The 25,147-nt window shown below is 34.4% G+C and overlaps 1 protein-coding gene across 5 annotated transcripts in view; it reads right to left on the reverse strand.

The window, feature by feature from the left end:
• Positions 1-25,147, reverse strand: part of LOC136027384 (uncharacterized) — a 131,431-nt gene that overhangs the window by 8,453 nt on the left and 97,831 nt on the right. For 4 of the 5 annotated variants that reach the window (XM_065704572.1, XM_065704573.1, XM_065704574.1 and 1 more), the window contains one exon: positions 7,263-7,589. In XM_065704572.1, the coding sequence (XP_065560644.1) occupies positions 7,263-7,395 (133 nt within the window). In that variant the 5' untranslated portion in view covers positions 7,396-7,589. Of the gene's footprint in view, positions 1-7,262; positions 7,590-8,672; positions 8,695-25,147 lie in introns of those variants that run through there. The other variant, XM_065704575.1, reaches the window with a different exon arrangement.

Here is a 25,147-nt window from a genome sequence, read left to right on the forward strand (position 1 = left end):
TTCACGGAGGGATAAAGGATCAGATGGAACTTAAATTGGAAGTGGGTAACAAGTGGACAAATAATCTGCAAAATCTCAGGAGCAGTTTCAAGACTCACGAAGAAAAGAATGAAAAAGTTTGTGACAATTTGGAAGGTAAGGAAGGTTCATTTACAAAGAAGTGTTAGAGAATGGATTAAAAAATGATAAGGTCTCAAGTACTGATAGTGTGGTAAACGAGTTTTCGAAGTGGCTGGGAAGTTAGAGGTAAATTAGTGAAGATTATGAATATGATTTTTGAAAAAAGGATGTACCTAGCGATTTTATGAAAAACTTTAGTGAAACCGCTTTATAAGGATGGTGATAGAGTTAGTGTGGTAACTATACAGGCATTAGCTTTATTTCTGAAGGAAGCAAAATACTTAGTATGGATGCAGCACCTAAATATGCTTCAGATAAAGTTTTGAGAGAAGAACAGCGTGGTTTAATTAATTAAAGAGGACGCGTCGACCAAATTTCGCTCATAGATAATAAAATTAAGATTGTAATTATAAGATTATACTTAAGATAAAACATAGATTAGATTATAAGATTATATAGATTGTAAATTGAAAAGTGCCTGAATCATCAAACTCTTTCAGTTTTATATATTACGAACAAGCGTTTGATTAAGCCGATAAAAGAGCTTTATTGAAGGCCCTATCTTTGCATAGTATACCAGATAAATGCATTAGGTGATTAGTCCTATGTACGAGAACAATATACAGATCTATGTACAATTTTGCAACGGTGAAAGTAGGAAATGAGGATAGTAGCTGGTTTGATGTTGAATGAGGAGCAAAGCAGGGTTGTGTTCTATCCCATTAATAAGATTATTTTAATGTACTTTGTCCTAACGAACACCACAAAGTCTATGGGAGAGGAAGAAATCAAGTGGGAAGGTAAAACTCTCCTAGATTTAGATTATGCAGATGATTTGAGGGCCCTAGATAAAAATATTTATAAACTGAATGGAATTTTAAAGGTTTTGAGAGTGCAAAATAGGGAAGGTGCAAAAATAAGTTTGGAAATCAGAGGCAGCGCTATAGTGTTGCCTATAGTAAAGAGCGATAAGGTTTCAATATATTATTATTTATTTTATTTATTTAGTTTCCCAGAGGCAGTATATATGAAAGGGGTGGTCATATAAACTTCGGAGGGGGTTCATTCAATTGGAAATCGAAGGTTATACTACCCTTTTTTCCCCAAACCCATCTGATTCAAATTTTGAGACATGCATTTGGTTCAGAATAGTCCAAAGGTCCAATAAACATGATTCCTGGCTTACCGATCCCCTGATCCCCAGGGCAAGGACTGTAAGTTATGCAAGTTGCCCATTGTTAACATATAAGGTCTTTATGAAAAGAGTGGCCGTATAGATTTTGGAAAGGGGCTCATTGATTGGAAATGAAAAGATCCTGTGTCGTTTCTAAGAGTCAAAAGTCATCGGAGGGCAGTCACCCCCGCGCCCTTTTTTCTCAAATGCATCCGATCAAAATGTTGATGGTCATTTTCTTCAATATAGTCCATAGGTCAAATAACTATGCCTCCAGTGTTGACTTGACGGTTGTTAATATAAGGTTTTTTTTTATTAAGATAAGAGGGGACACTTGATCCTGGATCTTAAAAAAACTTAAGAGTATTACGGTGAAACTTAAAGGAAATGTTCAGAGGGATGCCAAACAACAAAAACACTTTATCCTTGCTGGTTGTGAAAAAAGAAGAGCCTCATTCGTATAGTCGAAAACCATACGAAAGTTAATTCCGTAAAAACAGCAGAAACACGCAAATTTTATGAAAAATAAAGGAAAACGGAGCATTTCATTAAAATAACAAGTGTTTAATGCGTACCCTTTCCCTTGTAGTCTTTCCAAGGTTATAAATTCTCAGCACACAGAGTTTCAGGCACTAAAAATTTTATATTCCTAATCTTTATTTTCACTCTTAATGTAATTGTTTTAGTTTAAGAACTAAATTAGTATAATATGAATACTCATTATAACATAATCCACTGAAATTCGAGGACTGAAAATACCTCAGATTACAAACTCAACAGATACATTGTGTAACGGAAACATCAAAACAAATATCTCCAAACAAAGGATATCACTTGGAATAGAAATTGGTAAACAAACGTTTGAAACTTAAAACTTAAAGCTTTAGACTAATTCAAATTCTATGTTGGTACCGGCCTGGTTCGGACTGAAATTCACAAAGAATTTTTGAATTATTTTCATAGTTCAATATAGTAAATCAATTTGATTCAATTTTCAGTCAGCGCAATAGTGTTGACTAGGTAAGAGTAGGAGAAGATAAAACATAGTAGTGACCTTAATTGCTACTTGAGTTACTCAAGGATTTGGAAAAAATCAAATAGGACAAGTTTAAAGATTTCAAAATAACGATAAAGTGACGCTAGTCTTCAATGTATTCGCTGTTATACGTGACAAATGCCAGGGGTACTGACATCCGGTAATCTCATACACATATCAGGACGCCATATGTGCAGCACAGTTCCGCCATGCTTGGCACGGTTCCCAAAACGCCTGGCATAGTTCCGTCACGCTTGACACGGGCCACTTGGTGTACATAATTTCTGAGAGAGATAGACCCCTCGGGCAAGCGTATCTTCGTTGTAGCTTTTTCGTATATATTCCTGATACAAAGAGAGCGGAGGAGGTAGTGACGAGTTTTTGTTACCGCTTTAGTCATACCAGGGATCATTAGCTGAGTCGAAAATTTCTGAAGCAAAAAAAGGGGCCGATTTTTTCAAAGGCTCAAAAGGAACTATTTCAGCTTTAATGCCACAGCAAAAAGAAGATAAAGACACTCAATCATGTGCTTAATACAGTGGTAGCAAAATCAAGCGACCTGGAAGAATATCAGGGCAAGGAATAATAGCACCAGCGTCTAAAACAAGATGATCTCACTCAAATCAAATTAAAATTTAAAAAATTTGGTATTTTCAGCACAAAATTTACCCATCAGGCCCGGGTCAAGAATGAACTGGTACTTAGCTAATCATAAGCTTTGCAATATGTGATAAGTGTATTGACTGTTCAGAATAAATAATTTTGCAGATTTTATTTATTTTGATGAACCTTATCTGGCAAGTTTTATAGCTTTCACTTGACCTTTGGGATGAAAAAAGCATAACAATTGCCAATATGTCAAATCTACAAATTGCAAAACATTAGCACTCGTAAGCAAAATATAGCCGGAAGCAAAATAGGTCAGAGAACAAAACATTAGTATCAGCGGAATATGCATTCTTGTATTCCCATACAGTCTACTGCATATGTACCGTAACATCAAGTAATACACCGGCGAGGTGCACTTGAGCCAAAAATTATGTTTTTTTCAGGGACAGCGGAGGGGGGGGGAATGTAATCCGATCCCCCTAAATTTTAGATGATATATACCCACACTGAAGCCAATATAACCATAGATGCACTTATGTCAAACCCCTCGAGGGGGGATTAGATTATCTTTCCCCTTGTGGAGAGGGAGTTTCCAAACACGAAATTTTTTTTTAGGTATTTTCGACATTCCGAGAGAGGGAATCTTCTGACTAATTAAGGATGAGGGGATCCAGCAGGAGCTAATCCAAGGTAATCTAGGGTAATCTAGCTTAACTATAGGTGGACTTTCACCCTCCACAACAACCTCAACCCTTCTAAAAATAAAATCCTTGATACAGATCTATAAAACTTACAGAAACAAGAATATCAAAATGCCCCTCCCCCCAAAACCTGGAACCATCTGAGGTCTATTCATACATGAGAACCACGGCTTTTTAAGATTTTTTTTTTTTGCTTTTTGTTTTTGTTCCGAAATACATAGTTTTTAGGGTAGAACCCTATTCCGTCGGTGTTGCCACGACGAACCATGGAAACCAATAGGGAAAAATAATAATTATAACTTCGCAATGTTTTATTTCTATAGGAATTAAACATTAACATTGTGTTGATTTCCAAAAACTGCTGCATATGTTTTTAGCGATTTTTGTGGATTTTTTCCCAAAGTTTCTTTCCTTTTTTTTTTATTTAGCAACCGCTATTACCAAAACTGCATTTGAAGATGTTCTTCATTAAAAATTAAATTCCCATTTGTTGCGATTACTTGTTCCCATTACTTTCAAATAGTTATGTGTTGGATATTTTCAGCCGAATACGAAAAGATCTATAGAAAAACGACAAGAGGGGATTCGTCCTGAAATCTGCACTTCATCAACGCCCCACCATTTACACCATATTTTCCTGCATTTTTTTTAAAGGAATCCATCTGTTTTTCGTATTTTTTTTCAATCCAACCCTTTCCGTTAGCACCACTAAGAATTAATTCTTGCGTACATGCCCGCACCAGGTCCTTTATTCCACGACGCTTTTTTAAGATATAATGGTGTATTTAGCTACTTTCGTCTACCTGAGCAGTTGAATTTCCTTGAATTCCAAGGTAGGCTATTATTGTTTGTTGCTTCTAATCATCAACAACAGTCCCTGGAGCAGAAAAGAACATGGCTTTCAATCAAGTTAATTTCCTAAACTAGAAAAATATTTTTCCAAAACTCGCTTAGAAGTACATAAATAGCCTCTAAAAAGAACATAAATTCCTTTTTTTTAAGCAGAACAAATTAAAAAAAGTGAAAAGCAGCTCTATATTCAACAATAGAGTTAAAAATGGAAAATAAACTTCCAGTGAAAAAATAGTAATATAATGGAACAAATTATAGACTCATCTCTTTCTACCAATCCGTATTGTAGGCTTCTTGTTTTAGTATTTATTAGTATAAATAAGCTTCTTTTTCGTCTGTATATGTTAAAGGTACCATTATTGATTTTTTGCACAAGGAGGGAGGATGTGGGCGATACCCTCCCCCTCCTCTAAGAAGAAATTTTGACTGAAAATTTACGTATTTCTATTTCAAAAACTTCTCAGCTCTCCTCCCCTTCATTGTCAGACCAACTACCAATAACAATTGACAATTACCGATAATTGGTAATTACCAATTGACAATTATCAATAATTGACAACTACCAATTGTCAATGCACCAATAAATCACGTGAATTTTGTATGATCAATAGATTGCAACCAGCTTGCAACCTGATTTTTTTTTTTTTTTTTTTTTTGCTTGAACATTATGAAAAATGACCATTAATGACTTGGCCCATAAAGCATATGGTTGGCCCTACTTAAAACGAACACAAACCATTTTTGCATGAGGAAGGCTACCTCTTCTTTAACCATCGCTTGTTACGCTAAGGTTTGACTTTTTCTCCCTATTACTTAAGAATGATTGCTGGACCACAAGGGCCGATTAATTGGAATACAAAGCTTTTTTGAAACACTAAAAAACCTTAACGTAACGAGAGAGGGTTGAGGCAGGGGAAGCCTCCCTTATGTAGAAAATAATTTCCATTCGTTTCAAGTTTTGATTTTGCTCCTTAATTTCAAATGAAAATACTTCTTTTTTAAATTTAAATTTTAGACACGCCCCTCCAAGGAAAATTTCCTCCGAAAAATCCATCCCCCCTCGCAGGAAAAATTCCTCCCGCATTATCCCATTGAAAATTGTCCCCAGATAATTTCTCTCCCCGCTGAAAATTCACCACGGACAATATCCCTGAAAAATTCTTCTTACATTCACTTGCACGTATTTTTCATCATTAAATATACGATCACTTCCAAATCATGCTGGAAGTTCCTCCCACTTGAACAAAAAAAATTTCCTACAAAAACCCCTCCCAATGGAAGTACCCCCAAAAATATTCAGTATATTTCCCTATAACAAATACTATATAACAATGGGCAAATTGTACAACTTACAGCCTCCCCCCATGTAAAATTTCACTAGGGAAATTCCACTGGAAACTTTTCTTCTGACGAAAAAATTTCTTCGCGGGAAATCTTCCTCCTCAGAAAAAACATCCCAAAAATTTCCGCATTGAACCAAACAACTATTTCAAAATTTTAATTGAATGTGATTGGGGAAAATGTGATTGGAGCGTGGGAGGGGAGCTAGTTGCCCTCCAGTCTTTCTGGTAAATTAAAAAGAGGCACAGGAACAAAGTAGCTTTTAATTTTCGTTTGAATGAGGCGTCTTCTGATCTTCTAGGACCAGTAGTTCAATACGATCAGCCCTTAAAAAAACGTATCTGTGATCTTTCTTCTGGTAAAAGGACAAAATCCCCCATTTTGGTAGATGGGGCTTGAAGCATCTACAATAGGCTCATCTGATATGTTGAATCTGATAGTGTAATTTTAATTAAGATCACTTGACTTTTTGGGGGTGTTCATCCTTCCCTTTTTTAAAAAAATTGGCAGTTTTTCTCAGACATGCAGCTTTTAATGGGTAGCATTAGACTTAATGAATTTTACATGTTTGGAATCGGTATAAGAATGTAATTAATTGCTGTACTAATTTTTCAAAAATTCTTTTTTTTTTTAGAGTTTCAGTCACTATTGGGCCGAACCGTTCCTTCCTTACAGTTCGTTACCAGGAACCGTTTGATCTTATAAAAGTTTAACTATCATTGCAGTAAATACAAAATGCAGTTTTCTTTGTTTTTCTCACAACAACTGAAATTTAAATCGAAAGTAGGATTTTTTTTTATCCCATAGAGTCATGGCAATAAAGACAGCTCCATACACATCGGGGGAAAGGGTCAACATCATGGACGTAGATCCAGAGTGACCATATGGGGCCCATTTTGGCACTTTTCAGGCGGTTGCACACTAAACGTTTCGAATCAATGCATTTTTGAGGGGGGAAATCGTTCATCTGGCACATTTTCCCTCGAAAATGGAGTTTGTGGCGCATTTTCACTTCTAGGTGGCGAAACTTGCAACCCAGCAACTGGAAACACAGCGTCAAAATGAATATAGGTTTAAAGGCGAGGTCGGAGGTATGGTTGGGATAGATGTTGGTGTACACTTATAAAAAAAAAACTAGCGTACATGCGCATGCTCTGATCCTCTAGATATAGCATTGTCACAGAGACATATATAACTGAGCCAATATAATCAATTAAAGTAAAATAAATAATTAATAGGTAGTCAATTAAAAAATAATTAAAGAATTAACTAAGTAAATAAGCGAATTAGGTAAATAAATATTGCATAAGCAGTAAATTAGGTAAATGACAAGTAAAGTAAAAAAATTAATTGGAGTAAAATAGAATTATAGCAGTAAAAAAAGGCGTTGATAAATAATTGATTAAATAGCTAGGTTGCAGCACGTTACCAGACAAAGATGTATCCATGTTTCTTCCGTCATCTGTTTTGTGCACTGTTATAACAGGACCTCTTTCTACGCGTTCAGTAAAAAAATGACTTTGCGGATGCAGCGTTGCCGGTTGCTTCAAATCCATAGTCATAAAAATGTTGTAAAAAGGCACTAAAAAAGCACTTATACGTTCGGTACGTAACTGGCACTAAATTTCACTCTAATTTCAACTTTCTTATTTTAATCGCACTCTGTTGCACTGCATCTCACGACAAAGATAGGAGAAATATCCTTTTCAATGAAGTATTGCAGCAGTGTAAAATGCTATTCAATAATTATTTATTCCTGTAAAATAAAAAGCATAAATAAATTCAGGCGTTCACGTAAAAAATATCTACACACAAGTGAAAGATAAAAATTGCTGCAATGAAGCTCTTTGAAAGTAGGCTTTGGATCCCTTGTTCTGGCAATCCCGACAAAAAACTCAGTACCCCTGACGAATTGTTGCCACATAAAATACAACATCTAGGAATGCATATATTCAGAGTAATTCTGCTCTAAACTCATTCCTGACAGGCATGAAATTGTAATTTTTCTTTTTGTTATGAGCCAAACTGACCGTTATTTTTGTAGTTGTATTGACATTTTGACAAGAAAATGTTTTTTTCACTCAACATCTTGAAACAAAGGTTGTTAGATCGAAGCCTGTTAATGAATTGTGTTGCCTAGACTTCTGGTAGATGGCGCTCTATGTATTTTCTAGTCTAACACTTTGTGCATATAGTCGGTAGGGACCGGAATCAAGGACACTGCTTGGAAATTTTTCTAGGCGAGGATGAAGGGTAAATTTTCTAACGAATAGGTGTGATAGAAATAAATTAAAGCACTTTTGCTGTGTGAATAGGTAGCAATGTTTTCATTACAATGAAAAAATTTCGTTTTAAATGCACCAAAGGACAGAGAGAAGGGGGTGACACACCGATGCCTAAGCATCCCAGTTAAATTTTGATTATCTTTATTTTTTCAAAGGGGTGGGCACTGTCACTACTGGCCCCTCTCTGACGGTACCTATGGTCTGAAAATTATATCATTTTACGTATGTTATACGCTCCCTAGTTTCCTGATTCTAAAATATTACAAATCTAAAAACAATTTGTCAACAATTCTGGATTATCTTATCCGAAAATTAAAAACATTCAAACATTTAACTGCTTCTTGGATGTCATTTAACTCGGCTTTTTGGATGCAGCAATCCAGTTATAGAATAAACTTGCAGCTTATTCGAGGTAACAAAAACATAAAACATTTGTACTTATAATCAGACTGATAATATCGCAAGATAAATTCTTTGATTCTTCATGAGATAGCAAAAAGGCGAAATAATAAAATTCTTCGAGAACAATACTCAGCACTTTTCACAAAACTTACGTTCTTCATCTTAACGTCCGAACTCGAACATCTGTCGTTCGAGTCTCTCTTTTTAATATTCGTCAAAATCGATTTCACAAAATAAATCCCTTTGGCTCTTCATGAAATAGTAAAAAGGAAAAATGGTACTTGTCGCTTATAAGAAACACATTCAAGAATTACGCTTAGGTTGCATCTAAGAAAACTGGTTTCATAGCTACGAAAACAAGTGACGGATAATACAATCCATTGGAGTTAGAATACATTGGACTTGTATAATTTAGGCTATATATTTGTACATTAAAGAGGGGTGGGAGGGTTTGGTTAGATTAGGTTTCCATAATTTTGTTTCTAAAGCATTATTTTATCATCTTGGGTGTTTCCATTAACCGACAAGTACCAGCAAAACATTCAAATTTCTTCAAAATGACTCCCAAAACCCTACAAGAAACTTCCATCGTTCGTCTGAAATCGAACGTCCGTTGTACGAGTCTCTCTTTTTTTGCTAGTCAAAATCTATTAACCCCTCAAAGATACCGTGGAAGAAGAACAAACATTGTTCTACTTTTACCTATTTGCGTCTAAAAAAGGAAAAACAGAAACCTAGAAAAATAGAGAAAAAGAAAAACAATCAGGTCCAAATTGGGAAACTGAATAAAATCACTGGAAATTATTTAACGCAAAAACTTTATTGAAGGACATGAAAGAAACGTCACTGATACAATGTAGAAAAAAACCCTATCGCAACTATAAGACGATGAATGAAAATTTTACAAAGGGTTTCACGTGGCTCGTCGTAGATGAACACGAATTCGTACCCCCCCCCCCCCAGCCCTACTTCCGTTAAACGTAAAGTGAAAAGTGCGTAGCCCCTTGCTTTTGTAAGCTCCGATACAAAAACAGGACAGCAATAATCGTTGCCAAATACTTTTGTCTTGATTATTTCTATTGGTTCAAAGCAACATAAGGGACATTAATTTTTATTAGTTTCAGAAACACCATTGAAACTTTATTAGCGTTTGTTTTCATTTTATTCCTTAGCAATACCATCATTTTCAATGTCAATAATAGAAAACGAATTTCAAGGCGATGTTTGTATGAAAATAAGAAAGAATAAGCACAGATTCACAGAGGTTCAACACCTAGGTGGAGGGGATCAGAACATATTTCCATGGGAAGGGGAGAGATCAGATAATTCAAAAACTAAATTTAGGCTCCAGATTTGTCGTTTTTAATCATGGGGTCTATTGAGGAGCATATGTGCACACAGGTCGACTTTAAGGAACGATACTTACGTGATATCCCTGCCACATTCAAGAAATTTGATCTATTTAAAACCGTTTTTTCTTTATGAACTCTCAGAAAATCAGCTTAGCCAGAGTGAGATAAACTACTATGCACGTACATTTTAATTAAAAATTGAATATATAGAGTTGGTTAGGTGATATACTTAATATAATGTATTCTGGATAATGCTTTCCATAATTCTCTGTTGTACTTTCCATAACTTTGTTCCTAATGTATTATATTTCCATCATATTCATGTCTATCTCATTATAGTTAGCACAACTTCACTTCTTGAGTGTGGTCAGGATAACACATAAGCACCGAAAAAACTATATAATCTTACTTGGAGCCATAAGGTGCCTCAAAAGGTGCGCTTTAACCATCAAGCTTTTTCAATTGGTTTTCCAAACCAACCTGAAAGGTGCCCCACAACCACTGTATCAAAATATGACAAGGTTCTATTAGTACCAAAAGAATTCTTAGTTCTATGTATTAATTTAAGAGAGATGCGGGAAATATCGTCCTTGAAGATATCCCTATCAATAATCCCTAGCTCTCGCTAGCTCAGAAGAAGGTTGACAATGTAAAGTGTTTATTTGTACTTCTCCCAACCCTTGTTTCCTTTTTCGTCAAAATTCCCTTAATGCAGGTCTTATTTATTTCAGAGACCTACGCAGAAACTTTTCTTTATGAGCTTATTCTAAAATATGAAAGGTCTAAAGTTTAGATTTTTTGCTTAGGAAGAAATAATAGAAGAGAAAGCAGATTCATTCTCGGATTTATTTAGCAAAAGAGCATGAGCATACAATTTTCCCTTTGACTCTTGTTTTTTTCGAATAATAAATCTACTGCAATAAGAAGGGCCATAGATAAGGGAAGTGTGGGCGATCTGGGAGGATTCTCTAGGGCCCAGATCTAGAAGAGACAATCTACAATTTTTTTTTCATCTGGAAATTATGTTGGATTCCTTTTTTTAGTTTGTACTTGAAATATTTTTCATTCCAGATTTTTACGTGATTTCTTTCTTCCACTAGATAGAAAATTGAAAACTGAAAGATATTTGTCAAAAAGTCTGAGGAGCTTTAAAGTCTAAGCCAAATGATGAAATTCCGAGATCAAAATTCAAATTTCAAAAAGAAATCTTTGTACTTATTGGTTATATAATAGACACTCGGGAAGTGAAGTTCGATTAATGCTAATGAAATGAAACAAAATATGATGAATATATAATAGTTTAGGAACAAATTTGGGCTACATATTTGCAGATTAGGGGAGGGTAAAGAATAGCATATATTAAATACGTAAACTAACCATTGCTGTATTTGATATATCCTATGCTTCACCCCACCCAACCCCTAATGTGCAAATATATAACCCAAATTTGTTTGCATGAACTAAACCAAACCGAAATACAAACTAAATACTTAAATAAAATATAGCTACAATTTATTTTGAAACCAAACCAAAGCTAATTGTGTAGTATAAAGAAGTTGCTTGACCAGTTTCTTGTGTCATGCTCGCATCATTCGCGATCGAAATTGTACAATGTTTATTATACAACCGATAAGTACCGAATTTTTATTTTCACATTGAAATTTTTCCATCCGGCAGCAACAACTCAAAATTTCATCATCTTCCTTTTAAGACTAATTTTGTAGTTCGAAAACAATGTGTGATTCGACCCATTGCTGGGTTTTGATTTTGTGTTGCAGCCCTATCCCCTAATTCTATTCCCATTTTTCTGCAAGTGATTCAAAAGTGAACCATGACTATTCACAACAGAAATACCGTTTCTTGACCCTAGTCTTGCTTTATTTTTCTTATCTTTTTTTCTACGTTTTTATGCCTTTATAAACAGAGAAAAGCCGGTCCCAAACCGCATAGTTCATAAACCTTGACTTAACCACTTTTTTTTCACTAAGCCACTGGCAATATAGCGAAAGTTGTTCTTTCACTATGCAACGAAATTCACATTATTTGGGTCACTAACCGAAGTTAGCTTTTAGGAGCTAAATAACTAAATTTACTAAATGATAAAACCCTTGAAATTGACGTAGACCTACATGGCGTTTATGAAACATATAGACCTATAAAAGAAACCTATTTTGGCCAATACCCTAAATATGGTCTCGCTAATCTTTGAGTGATGTATGTCCATTGAATAGGGCGGCTATTACTCCCATGACGATCAACATAGGGTACACAATTTAGAACTATTTTAATGGATGGCCCCTTTAAAAGGAAACACTATAAAATCCTGAAAATGCTTTAAACATTCTAAAATACTTATATCATTCCTAAAAGTGCCCATATCACCCCTGTTAATCATCAATCCCGTCACTATATCGGCCTCGTCAATTCCGCTTCTAGAATAAGCCTGATGATCAACAAGTTCCCTTAATTATTGAGTAGTGTAACACACCTCTAGAAAGTGCATTTACTTTCATATTCTTTAGCATCATCTGCCCTAGCTACAGGTAATTTCGAGTTGTCATCCGGAATTTGGAAAATCTTACAGCATTTCACTATGGGAATGCGCGGTTTATGCAATGTCATATTACCCTGGATGATCTATACACACTCAACATCCAATCCTCTTATGGTCTCAAGTAAACAATTCGTAGATGCAACCCCCGTATCAGGTGAATAAGGAGTAAATTAAATAGAAATGATGTTTGCTTTTTACCAAAATTGTAAAACAATGGTGATATTCTTTCTGCTAGTCTGTGTGGAGCCATGCATTCACAATTTCCTCAAAGTAAAACAAGAGCATAACATCAACAATGCACTGCATATATTGTAGCCAATTAAGTCCGATTCCTCGCCAAAGAAGTCGAATGGTGAATGTCGATTACTGACAAACATTTCATGTTTTTTTTTTTTTTTTTTTTCACGCCATCTTAAAATATTTTCCAGCTCTTGTGCCGCGAAATCGTCTAATTGCAGTGACAGATTATATAAAATATCATCTTGCAAAGTTTTCTTGCATCAGCTCAGATTTCTGTCAAGCAAAATTCGCCTACTGGTGAATGTTGAGTTTCAAAATTGCAACACAATTCTTTGAAAATATGTTGAAATGATTTTGATTGAAGGACCAAAAACTTCCAGAATTTATTGACATAAAATAGCATGAACTGAATATATCCAATGCTGACACTTATACAATATTTGATGACACTTATACAATATTACACTTCTAGCTGACACTTATACAATATTTGCTGCTGCAAAATGGATTCGGACAAAGCCTTTCGGATGACAGACGTAAAAGAGAAAAAAAACCTGGCGTATACACAGGGTCAGAGAAGAGTTATGGTACCCCCCCCCCTTCCCAACACAAAACTCAACACTCATCTTGCCCCCCCTCCTCTAGAAGAAAAAAATATCTTTCGAAATTTCAACTCGATCCTCCAGACGTGGAGCACAATATGTTACACATTCTGAACCATGCTTTAAAACGGTTTTTACCGTGGGTTCCAGCATTCGAATCTTAGCTCATAGACTTATCTTCCTGTTTTTTCCAGCCTTTTTAACGTCAGAAAAACACCCTGCGCCATGGATATTCTACTTTTTGACACTCTCAATACATCTACCATCTCTCCTAGTACTATAATGCAAACAAGAGTATAGTTAAAAACAATAGGAAACTGATGAAGCGAATCTGAGGCTTTACCATGGGTGGAATATCAATTAAAAACTAATTTTAGAGACAGTGTAGCGTTGCCTGCCAGAATAAAAAATATATAATAATAATAAAGAAAAAAACAACAATACACGTAATAGCTTCGCTAAGAACTCCAGTCCTCGATGGAGAATTTAAAGAACAAAAACGCCTATAACAAAATCCTTACGGCAGGCAGCCTTTCCACCTGTGTAAAGTAAACTAAAAAGTATGGATAGATTAAGGATTTTATTAGGTAACATTAGATGACATAAGTTGTTTCCTCAGACATTAAGTTAACTTTCAACTCTTATCAGTTTCGAGGTGCAGATCTTATCCCAAAGTATGAAAATGTTCTGATTGCTATTTGAGGACCCTTCCACATAGAAAGAAAGAACAGCGCTTCACCACTTGCACTCATTTTCTCGGTTCATTTTCAAAACAGTTCATTATTCAACCTTAATTTTTTGTAGATTTTTAGTTCAAAAGTTTTTAGTTTTAACTAATTTGTTTTCGCAATAATCTTTTACTTTTGAGATGAGTAGGAAATTTATGAAGCTTACTAAGGAGTCTGGAGAGGGAGTATATGTGAGGGGTTCTTACAAACCCCAAGTTAAGCGCTTTGGACAATAATTATTGCCATGATATCGTTTTATGCTTCCAAATTCTTCCACTTAAGAAGTGGCACCAAAAGTGCCGTTTTTAGTGTTATATACTTATGGATGGTAAAATTGATAAGAAGCACATAGGTATGAGCGATAGGTTTAAAGTGAGCTTTCTCGGGATATGCTTTGAAAAGTGAGTGCATCACGTTTGCAAAAAAAAAAGTGGATTATCTGAAAAGTAATGATAAGAAGGGACAAACAATGATTGAAAAAAAAAATACAAGTTGGAATCGAAGGCGTGATAATCTAATTTTAAGTCCACCACTGTACAAACAGAACCACGCCTCTAATAATGTAATCTATATATATATATATATATATATTGATGTTCCTAGGACTTTAATTGCGTAGCTTATTAAGCAGACATGGAGGAGGAAAATGCGGGAGGTGTTCTTGCAAACCTCCAGTTAAAGGTTTTGGATCATAATTATTATAGTAATACCGTTTTATGCTTCCAAGATTTTCCACTGAAGAAGGTGCACCAAAAGTGTTGTTTTCAGTGCTATATCTCACTTACAAATGGTAAATCTGATAAAAAGCACGTAGATATGGGCAAAAGTTTTCAAACGAGCCATTAAACATCACTCTAAAAAGTTCTGGTTGCCCACTAGCCCCAGCTTTTCCACTTGAGAAATGAAACCTGAAGTGCCATTTTTATTGACATTTGAAACTTGCAGAGGGTGGAATTTATAGGAAGAACGTAGATATGAGCAATATTTTTTATATTAGCGATCAAAGATCTGTCTAAGATGTTCTGGTAGCCTGCTAGCCCCACCCCAAGAGAAACAGCACAAAAATTGCCTTTTGTCTTGCCATCTGACACTTGCAGATGGTGGAATTTATGTAAACCACGTACATATGAGAAACAGATTTTGAATGAATTCTTAAGCATCTCTCTATGATGTTCTTGTAACCCGCCAGGCCTGGAAAAAGAAGAAAAAAAGACCGTTGTAACGTTTTTTTTTAACTTTTAGTTACTATGGGCTGTAGTTCACTCTTTCCTAGGTTGCAGCTAATGCTTTAGCCATGACAAAAAGTTCATTGGAAATTCTCCCAAGAAACTAGCTAACATTGAAATCTCCGAAATCTAATAGAGAGTAGAATTTATAAAAACCTAAAAATATTAGCAATAGCTTTTAATTGAGAAATTAAATATCTATCTACAATGGTGTGGTTGCCTGCTAATGTTGCAGTAGCTTACTCGTGAGCAGAAGAATTATGAAACTTACTAAGGGTGCTGGGAGGGGGATTGTACGGGAGGGGTTGTTGTAAATCTTTAATTGAGCGTTATAGAACATATATATTACAATTGTACCTGTTTTGTACTTAAGAGCTTTCCCACTTAAGAAGTGGCACCAAAAGTGTTGCTTTCAGTGCTATACCGTACTTACGAATGATAGAATTGAAAAAAGCACGTAGATATGAGCAATAACTTTCAAATGAGTCATCAAACACCACTTTTATAAGTTCTGTTAGCCCAATAGCCCCAGCTTTTCCGCCTGAGAGATGGCACCAAAAGTGCAATTTTTAGTGCCATTTGGAACTTGCAGATGGTGGAATTTATAGGAAGAATGTAGATATGAGCAATATATTTTATATGGGTTATAAAAAATCTGTCTACGATGTTCTAGTAGCCTGCTAGTGCCATCCCTTGAGAAATAGCACAAAAAATGTGGTACTTGCAGGTAACGAAATTTATAAAAGACACGTATATATACGAAATAGGTTTTGAGTGAGCCATTAAGAATCTCTCTATGATGTTCTGGTAGCCCACTAGGACTACTGAAAAAAAATTTTCGCATTTTTTGCCAGAAGACAAATCACGGATGCGTGTTTATTTGTTTTTTTGTCAGTTTTTTTTTCCCAGGGGTGATCGTATCGACTCAGTGGTCCTAGAATGTCGCGAAAAGGCTCATTTTAACGGTAATTAAAAGTCCCAGTGCCCTTTTTAAGTGACCAAAAAATTGGAGGGCACCTAGGCCCCCTCCCACGATCATTTTTCCCCAAAGTCACCGGATCAAAATTCTGAGATAGCCATTTTATTCACCATAGTCGAAAAACCTTATAACTATGTCTTTGGAAACGACTTACTCCTCTACAGTCCCCGTGGGAGGGGCTACAAGTTACAAACTTTGACCTGTTTTTACACATAGTAATGGTTACTGGGAAGTGTACAGGCGTTTTCAGGGGGATTTTTTTTAGTTTGGGAGGAAAGTTGAAGGGGGGGGTTACGTGGGAGGATCTTTCCATGGAGGAACTTCTCATGGGGGAAGAGACTTTCAATGGAGGGGGCGCAGGATTTTCTAGCATTATTTAAAAAAACAATGAAAAATAAATATGAAAAGTTTTTTTCTACTGAAAGTGAGGAGCAGCATTAAAACTTAAAACGAACAGAAATTATTACGCATATGAGGGGTTTACCTCCTCGTAATACCTCGCTCTTTACGCTAAAGTATTTTTTAGTAATTTCAACTATTTATTCTACGGCCTTTGTGATTCAGGGGTCATTCTTAAGGAATTGGGACAAAATTTAAGCTTTAGTGTAAAGAGCGAGGTATCGACGAGGGGTGAGCCCCCTCATATACGCAATAAAAACATACGAATATAGAAGTTCGCTACGTAAGTTAATTAGTAAGTTACGTATATTTTTTACCTATGAAAACGTCCGTAAAAAATTAAGTTATAGTTGCCTTTTTAAGTAATCAAAAATTGGAGGGCAACTAGGCCTCCTCCCTCGCTCCTTTTTTCTCAAAATCTTCCGATTAAAACTATGAAAAAGCCATTTAGCCCGAAAAAATTAATGTGCAAATTTCGTTTTAATTATTTATGTGCGGAGATCCAAGATCAAAACATGCATTAATTCAAAAACGTCCAGAAATTAAACAAAAAAAAACAAGTTTTTTTAAATGAAAGTAAGGAGCGAGATAAAAACTTAAAACGAACAGAAATTACCCCTTATATGAAAGGGGCTTTTCCTCCTCAACGCCCCGCTCTTTACGCTAAAGTTTTTTACTGTTTTAAAATGTAGAGTTAAGAGAGACTTTAGTGTAAAGAGCGGGGCGTCGAGGAGGAAAAGCCCCTTTCATATACGGAGTAATTTCTGTTCGTTTAAGTTTTAACGAACAGAAATTTTGACGGCAATGGTCTGTTCGTTTGTAAATGAAATTTTTACATTTGTAAACACAGGTCCAACCCTTAAGGAGACCTCAAGAATTCTTTTTAGGGGGAGGGGGGAAAATCTTATGCATCCAACGGTATAGTTCATTCAGGTTTTTTGCAATGTGTTAATATTTCTGATTTGGTAAAATTTATAATATTTAGTTTACCTATTGTTGCTAAAGGGAGGGATATATTAATAGGATAAGCTTGCTTTGGTTTTACTTGGTTGTTTTACATTTGCTGTTTTTTTTTTTTTTCATAGGCATGTATTTTGGGGGTGATACCTGACGCGGGGATGCCATGGATATTCTGTGGTAGCCACAACACTGTGCTGGGTAGAGAATTTAGAGTGGCGAAACCCTATATAGGCCAGTGTATTCTCCTGATGAGCCCTTGTGTTGGGTGTTGCCTCTGAATTATTTGTCTATATTATTTTTTCTATTGTTCGGTAAATGACGACTTATACTTATTGACGACATGACTGCCTGTCCATGGATTATTCTTTATGGTTGATTGTGTGTGGCTATGCTGTTTGACCTATGTGATTGAATGGATGAGTAGGGTTAAGGCCTCATTCAAGTGCTGGTCTATATTAATCACTAATTTAGGAAAACAGTCTTCCTTTTCTCCTTCTGTCTTTTTTTTTTTTTTTTTTTTTTTTTTTTTTTGTGTTTGTGCTGTAGCATTGGTGATTTCTCTTTTCATGATATTATTCCAGGTTGGATCCAGTGCTGGTGGAGAAATTTTTTTTTTTTAGTTTTCTCCCCGACAGACCTTTACCCTGGTCCAGGTTTTTAACCTGATATTGTTAATTATTGGTGAGATGGCACTTGTGCAAATTTCATGTTCTTTCATCTTTTTGTTTATGTATTTATTGACCTATTGACCTTGGCATGTTTTTTGGACTTTGATTGTTGGATTTTGATTTGGATGTTGGTTTGTTTTGGATTTATTTTCAATAACTTTTTATGCAACAAAACACAAATATTAGCCTCGGAACTCGGAACGATTTTTTGAAAGTTAGTAAGTGTAAAAGTCGTTGTTTTCTTTGCCAAGATCATTTTGTCCCACGGACTTCTGTTAAAAGTACATTGTATAATAAAAATTTTGCATGCAAGTTACGTGGTAATGTTAATTGTAGAACAACCAATGTAATTTACCTATTAGAATGTAATAAATGCTGCCTACAATATGTGGGGGAAACAACTAATAATATACTTAAAAGATTTTCTGGACACAAGACAACAGTTAATAATGAAAAAACTAATAACTATCTAGTTCAACATTGTAATAATGGTAAATGTTCCATATCAGATATAACTGTCACAATTTTAGAAAATTTAGAATTAGAAAATTTAAATAAAGAAGAGAAGAATAATAGACTACGTAAACGGGAGGATTTCTGGATCCATACTCTTGGTACAGCTTATCCTTTTGGGCTAAATGATCGTGTAGCAAAATATGGTGACATGTCTCATGTTGTTGTTAAATGTATTGATGGTTTTATGGACCATCCTTCTTTTACTTGTCCCACTAAACGTAAAAAACGATCGAGAGGACATAGGAAAAATAATAGAAAAAATGAATTAGATGTACATATGCTTTCTATAGATCTATGCCAGCTACTTGAATCTAGGGGTATGATTTCTGTAATAAAGTGTCTAAATAATTTATCCAAGAGGAATTTAATCAAACTTTTCTGGATTGTTAAGAATAATACAGCTCTTGATTATAATTTTAAAGTAATATGTGATACAATTTGCATTCTAACTAAAACGAAATTTATTTCAAAAAAGAAAAAGTTCGATAAGATTAGTAATAAGGATAACAGATTATATTTACCTATTAATTTTACTTGTAAGCAGATTGAAGATATTAATTTACCAGAAATTTTAAATCAGCGGCATGTGAAACAGGCCCTTCCTAGTAATTTAAATTATAATGATAGTCCAGTTTTAACTTATAAATTTTCAAAAACTATTGGGCAAATTATTTTTAATTATAATTTAATACTAAATAAACTAGATAGTGATATATATTGGAAACCGGTTTGTAATTGTAAGCAACTTGGCCTATTTGTAAATCCTACTTATAAACATGTTATAACAGGGGACTTGTCAATAATAAAGCAAGATGATCTTCAAATTATAATGAATAAAGGGGCTAATTTCCGTCTTTCTCATCATTTGAAACCATCGAGTGTTCTTGATGGCTTGGAAAATGATTTTGATTTATTTATTGATAAGTGGTGTAAGAAAGAGAATAAAAATAAAGAGAGTTTTCAAAGTTGGAAGAATTTAATTATTAGTAGAGTAAGAAATAAAATATATTCTAACTTAAAAAATAGTAACACTAAATCATTATTTTATAATGCGAAGATTAAACAAACAATTGCTAATCTAAAGAATGAATTTGTAATTGTGCCAGTGGATAAAGCTAATAATAATTTTGCCATAATTTGTCAGAAGCTGTATTGTGATATCTTAAAAAGGGAGTTATGCACAACTAATGTTTATGAAAAGGTAAATATAGAGGATGAGAATTTAATTGAAAAGACTGAAGAAATACTTTTTAAAAATTTTAATATTAAAATAAATGACAATGATAAAAAGTTCCCTTTCCTATATTGGACTGTAAAATTTCATAAGAATCCCCCTAAACCACGGTTTATTGCTGGAGCAGCTAAATGTCCAACCCGCATTGCTGCTACTGACCTCTCTTTAATTTTAAAGGAAATTGTAAATAAACTTAAAACCTATTGTTCTGGTATTAAAAAATTTTCGAATTTTAATCCATATTGGAGTGTTAATAATTCACTGCAGGTGATAGATTCTTTAACAATGGTTTCAGCTAAAAGAATTGAGTCTTTCGATTTTGCGACAATGTATACTAATTTATCACTTAATTTAGTGTTTGATAATTTAAAAACTGTTATAAAGAAATCTTTCCTCTTATCTAGTAAAAGGTTCTTAAAAATAGACAGTTATAATAAAAATGCTATATGGACAAACTGCTTTAATACTACAGTTAACTTGAGATGTTACAGCTTGGATATGATTTTTGAGTTATTGGAATTTGTTTTATACAATACTTATATAAGATTTGGGGGTGATATGTACAAGCAAATTATGGGAATTCCCATGGGGGGGAATGCCAGCCCATTTATAGCTGACTTGTTTTTAAGTCAACTAGAATATAAATATATGATGGATAAGAATAATCCAATTAATTTAAAACATGCTTTGTCAAATAATAAAAGATATTTAGATGATATTTTGGTCTTAAATTGTAAGGATTTCATTGATATTTCTAAAAATATATATCCATCAGAGCTTATTCTTGAGCCTAGTCATGGCGCTGGTCATGAAGATCATTTCTTAGATTTAAATATTAATATTTGTGATAATAATAAATTAAGTTTTAAAATGTATAATAAAACGGATGATTTTGATTTTGAAGTGATTAGTTTCCCATTCCCTGAAAGTAATATACACTCAAATATCACATATTCAGCGTTTTTCTCACAGTTACTTCGTTAGGCAAGGATTTGTAGTAATTATATTGATTTTAAAAATAGATGTAAAATCTTAAGCCAAAAATTGATATCAAGAGGTTTTTCTGCAAATAAATTAACTTGGCAATTTAAAAAATTTAGTTTTCATTAGAGCGAACTTTTAAATAAATATCAAAAGAATTATCTAGAAATACTTAAACAATTTTTTAACTAATTTCGGAGGTTCGAGAAATGTTGTCACAGCGCCATTTATTTTGAATAGTGTTTCTAATTGAGCGGATTTTTTAAAAAATTAGCCACATGGTAAGGATGAATTCTATAATTGTTTAGTTCATTCAGGTTTTTTGCAATGTGTTAATATTTGTGATTTGGTAAAATTTATAATATTTAGTTTACCTATTGTTGCTAAAGGGAGGGATAACTTAATAGGATAAGCTTGTTTTGGTTTTACTTGGTTGTTTTACATTTGCTGTTTTTTTTTTCATAGGCATGTATTTTGGGGGTGATACCTGACGCGGGGATGCCATGGATATTCTGTGGTAGCCACAACACTGTGCTGGGTAGAGAATTTAGAGTGGCGAAACCCTATATAGGCCAGTGTATTCTCCTGATGAGCCCTTGTGTTGGGTGTTGCCTCTGAATTATTTGTCTATATTATTTTTTCTATTGTTCGGTAAAAGACGACTTATACTTATTGACGACATGACTGCCTGTCCATGGGTTATTCTTTATGGTTGATTGTGTGTGGCTATGCTGTTTGACCTATGTGATTGTATGGATGAGTAGGGTTAAGGCCTCATTCAAGTGCTGGTCTATATTAATCACTAATTTAGGAAAACAGTCTTCCTTTTCTCCTCCTGTCTCTCTTTTTTTTTTTTTTTTTTTTTTTTTTTTTTTTTTTTTTTTTTTTTTTTTTTTTTTTTTTTTTTTTTTTTTTTTTTTGTTTGTGCTGTAGCATTGGTGATTTCTCTTTTCATGATATATTTTTTTTACTAGATCTATTTGTCGTTTTAAAAAATGACATTAGTTGAAAAAAAAGACTAATAACGTAAAAACATCCAACAATGTAATCGTTTTGAAGTTAGAATGATTTTCTTCAAAAGGAGTTGGCATTTATTCTACATTCATCCGAAGCTGAAAAAATCACAACACGTTCAAAATTTAGGTCAGTAACCGAATCCTGCATGACTGCATTGCTAAACATAATCATTCCGCAAAAGCAAACATTCTAATTTGGGTAAGATTGTCTACTTTTGGTAATAGGAAGTGACCTATTGCTCAGATAGCCAAAATCATTTAAAAAGAAGTTACATGGACTTCGCTGGGATGAGAGACCCAAAGGAAGAACCCCTGCCCTCATTTAATTGCAAAGGGGAGGGTATTTGCCCCCCTAGATTTTGGATATTTTAGAACTATCATTAAAAAACATTTCTTCTGGTCTTTCAGTAAAAAGCGAAAAAACACCAAAATACTTAAATTTGAAATGTACATTTGCCGATCCTCCCTACATTTTTTAAAATAGGCGCCGCTATAAAATAGTGGCCAACCAACCCCAATATCAAGCTATAAGGTACTATCAAGTCATAATTTGGGCAGTTATGCATTATAGCGACCCCACTCAAGCGGTTTGATCTGATAGGTCTGGGTAAAACCGATTTGTCTATCTCCATTCGGAGACAACTAGCTTAGACACAGCGAGATAAACTACCATATAGGTATATTTTAATTAAATATTTAATATACAGAGTTAGTATTTTGGTTAGGTTAGGTATTTAATATAACGCGTTCTGAGCAGCCTCCTTTCCATAATTCTTTTTTGTAGTTTCCATAATTCTGTTACTAGAGTATCATATTTTCATCATATTTAGGTATATTCCATTAGGGTTAACCTAACTTCTCTTCTTGAATGGGATCTCTACAATACAAAAGTACCATCATTTGTGTGAACAAAATGATATCCAGACTAATTATTCCCAATATTTTAGGTACAGTCCTTTTCTCATATCACTTTTAATTAAATGAGCAGTGATTGTTTTAATAGAAAAAGTTTTGGGTACTTATCGGTTATATAACAGACACTCGGGAAGTGAAGTTCGATTAATGCTAACGAAATGAAACAAAATATGATGAATATATAATAGTTTAGAAACAAATTTGGGCTACATATTTGCACATTAGGGGGGGGGGAAGCATAGCATATACTGAATGCGTAAACTAACCATTGCTGTGTTTAATATATGCTATGCTTTACCCCCACCCCCTAATGTGCAAATAAACTGTTGATAAAGCTAATGAAACAAAACAAAATATGATGATAACTGGTTATTATCCAATCTGATCTTTGCCATCCAAATGATTCGACAGTATTTTGATTTGTAGAAGTCAAAAAAGAAGTTATTTGACAAGTTTCTTGTGTCGAAGTTTTATAGTGTCTGTTATATAACCGATAAGTACCAAGTTTTGTTTTCTAAATAGGCCCCTAAGAAAAAGTCGAGTACAGTTTTCGGCAAGGTCAGCAGTCGGTGCAGTCAGCAGTCAGCTTTCGTTGTCAGTGGTGCAGCTTAGGCACCAGGTGCTAGAACTCATCATTTTGAATCTTGATGAGATCCCAATAACCATTGATATCCCCAATAACCTGTCAATTTAATTTTCACCCTACTTTATTTGTCAAAAAGTGGGGAGCATAATTTAGAAAAAGACACATCCATGGCCGTCGGAGGTAATTACACCCGCTTTTGAAATCATGAAAAGAGACCGTCAATATTGAAAAGACAAGAAAGGGAAAGGAAACAAATAAGAAATGAAGCAACCGTTAAATTAATGGCCACACTATAAGCGGCAGAGAGAGTTTTTAATTTAGATTCTTGTTTTAAGGGAATTGACTAATTCTTGTCTTCCGTGCAGCCATGGAAGTACGGATAAAACAAAACATAACATTAATTCAACTGAACTTTGGCAAAGGCTACAACAAGATAGGCATCTTCACTCCAATATACGAGTGTCTAAAAATATTTACTTTAGACGGAAATGACTCAAAGCAAATGACAGACCTAGAAACTATTTGGCTAGCAGAATACGTCAAGGTTTTTAAGCTACAAATGAAAGGATCTCAAATTAATCCTCCAAGCATTGGAAACTTCCTATTTTATTAGATAGAGTCTCGGGCCCTATTCTGGAACTTATTACGCATGAAAGACACTTGCTGTTCTGCATCAACTTGGTTTTCTGAACTTTACAGCAGCTAGGTAATATCAGACCCCGCCATACCATCTCATTTTCCAAAAAGATACTAGATGGAAGTAGTTTTACTTTGTCAGAATCTATTTGATTTTCGTGCCTTAATGTTTGCCAATGGTACAAAAAACTAACGAATTTGTCAGTACAGTAATCTTTAGAGCCCCGTTTTTACTCTCACGAATATACACAGGCTCCGAATAAGTCAGTAGGGACAACATGCAGTCTCTGGACGCAGAAATAGAGTCTCATAAAACAGCTTTGCCAATTAAAGACATAAAGCTCATTATAAAAAAAAAATCCAATAAAATAGCTTTTTCCTCAATAGGTCCTTCTCTCTCTCATCCTTCTCTTCTTTCCTCTCTTCCTCCTCTTCTTTCTTTCTCAATCCTTCTCTCTCTCAAATTATTTGCTCTCCTTAGTTTCTTTTCATACATTAGGGTCAGAATTCCCAGTCCCTGAAAGTTACTCTCCATTCTAGCGAGAGTTTATATGGGGTCCTTCTCTCCACTCTGGAGAGATAGAACTTGTTTATCTGTGCTAGTAATTCTAGTAATCTTGTCTACTTGGGTGCAACTACCATTAGAATACATTTATATATTTCCTTATAAATGTTCATGAAATAAAACTGGCTTACAATACAGTGAATTACCTTGGGCAAGTGGAGTCGGTAGGGAACAATGAAAACCCTCTTCTTTGGAATTCCACGAGACTGAATCAGCATATAGTCCCCCCCCACTCCCCCATGATGAAATAAATAAAAGATGAATAAACAAAATAAATAATTGTTATAGATGCTAGCTACGACTGAACCAAATTTTTCGGTAAAGGGTTTTGTTTAATAGGTTAATTTACTAATAAAATTCTATTCCGAAATCTGCAAAACCTTCATGTTTCTATTGCTACTAATGTATACTTAATAGTTTTTTTTTCGTCGAATAATTTCGAATTTCAACCAATAAGATAATTGAAAAAA

This window comes from Artemia franciscana, chromosome 5 (assembly GCF_032884065.1).
Source record: "Artemia franciscana chromosome 5, ASM3288406v1, whole genome shotgun sequence".
In the NCBI taxonomy this organism is placed as follows: Eukaryota; Metazoa; Arthropoda; class Branchiopoda; order Anostraca; family Artemiidae; genus Artemia; species Artemia franciscana.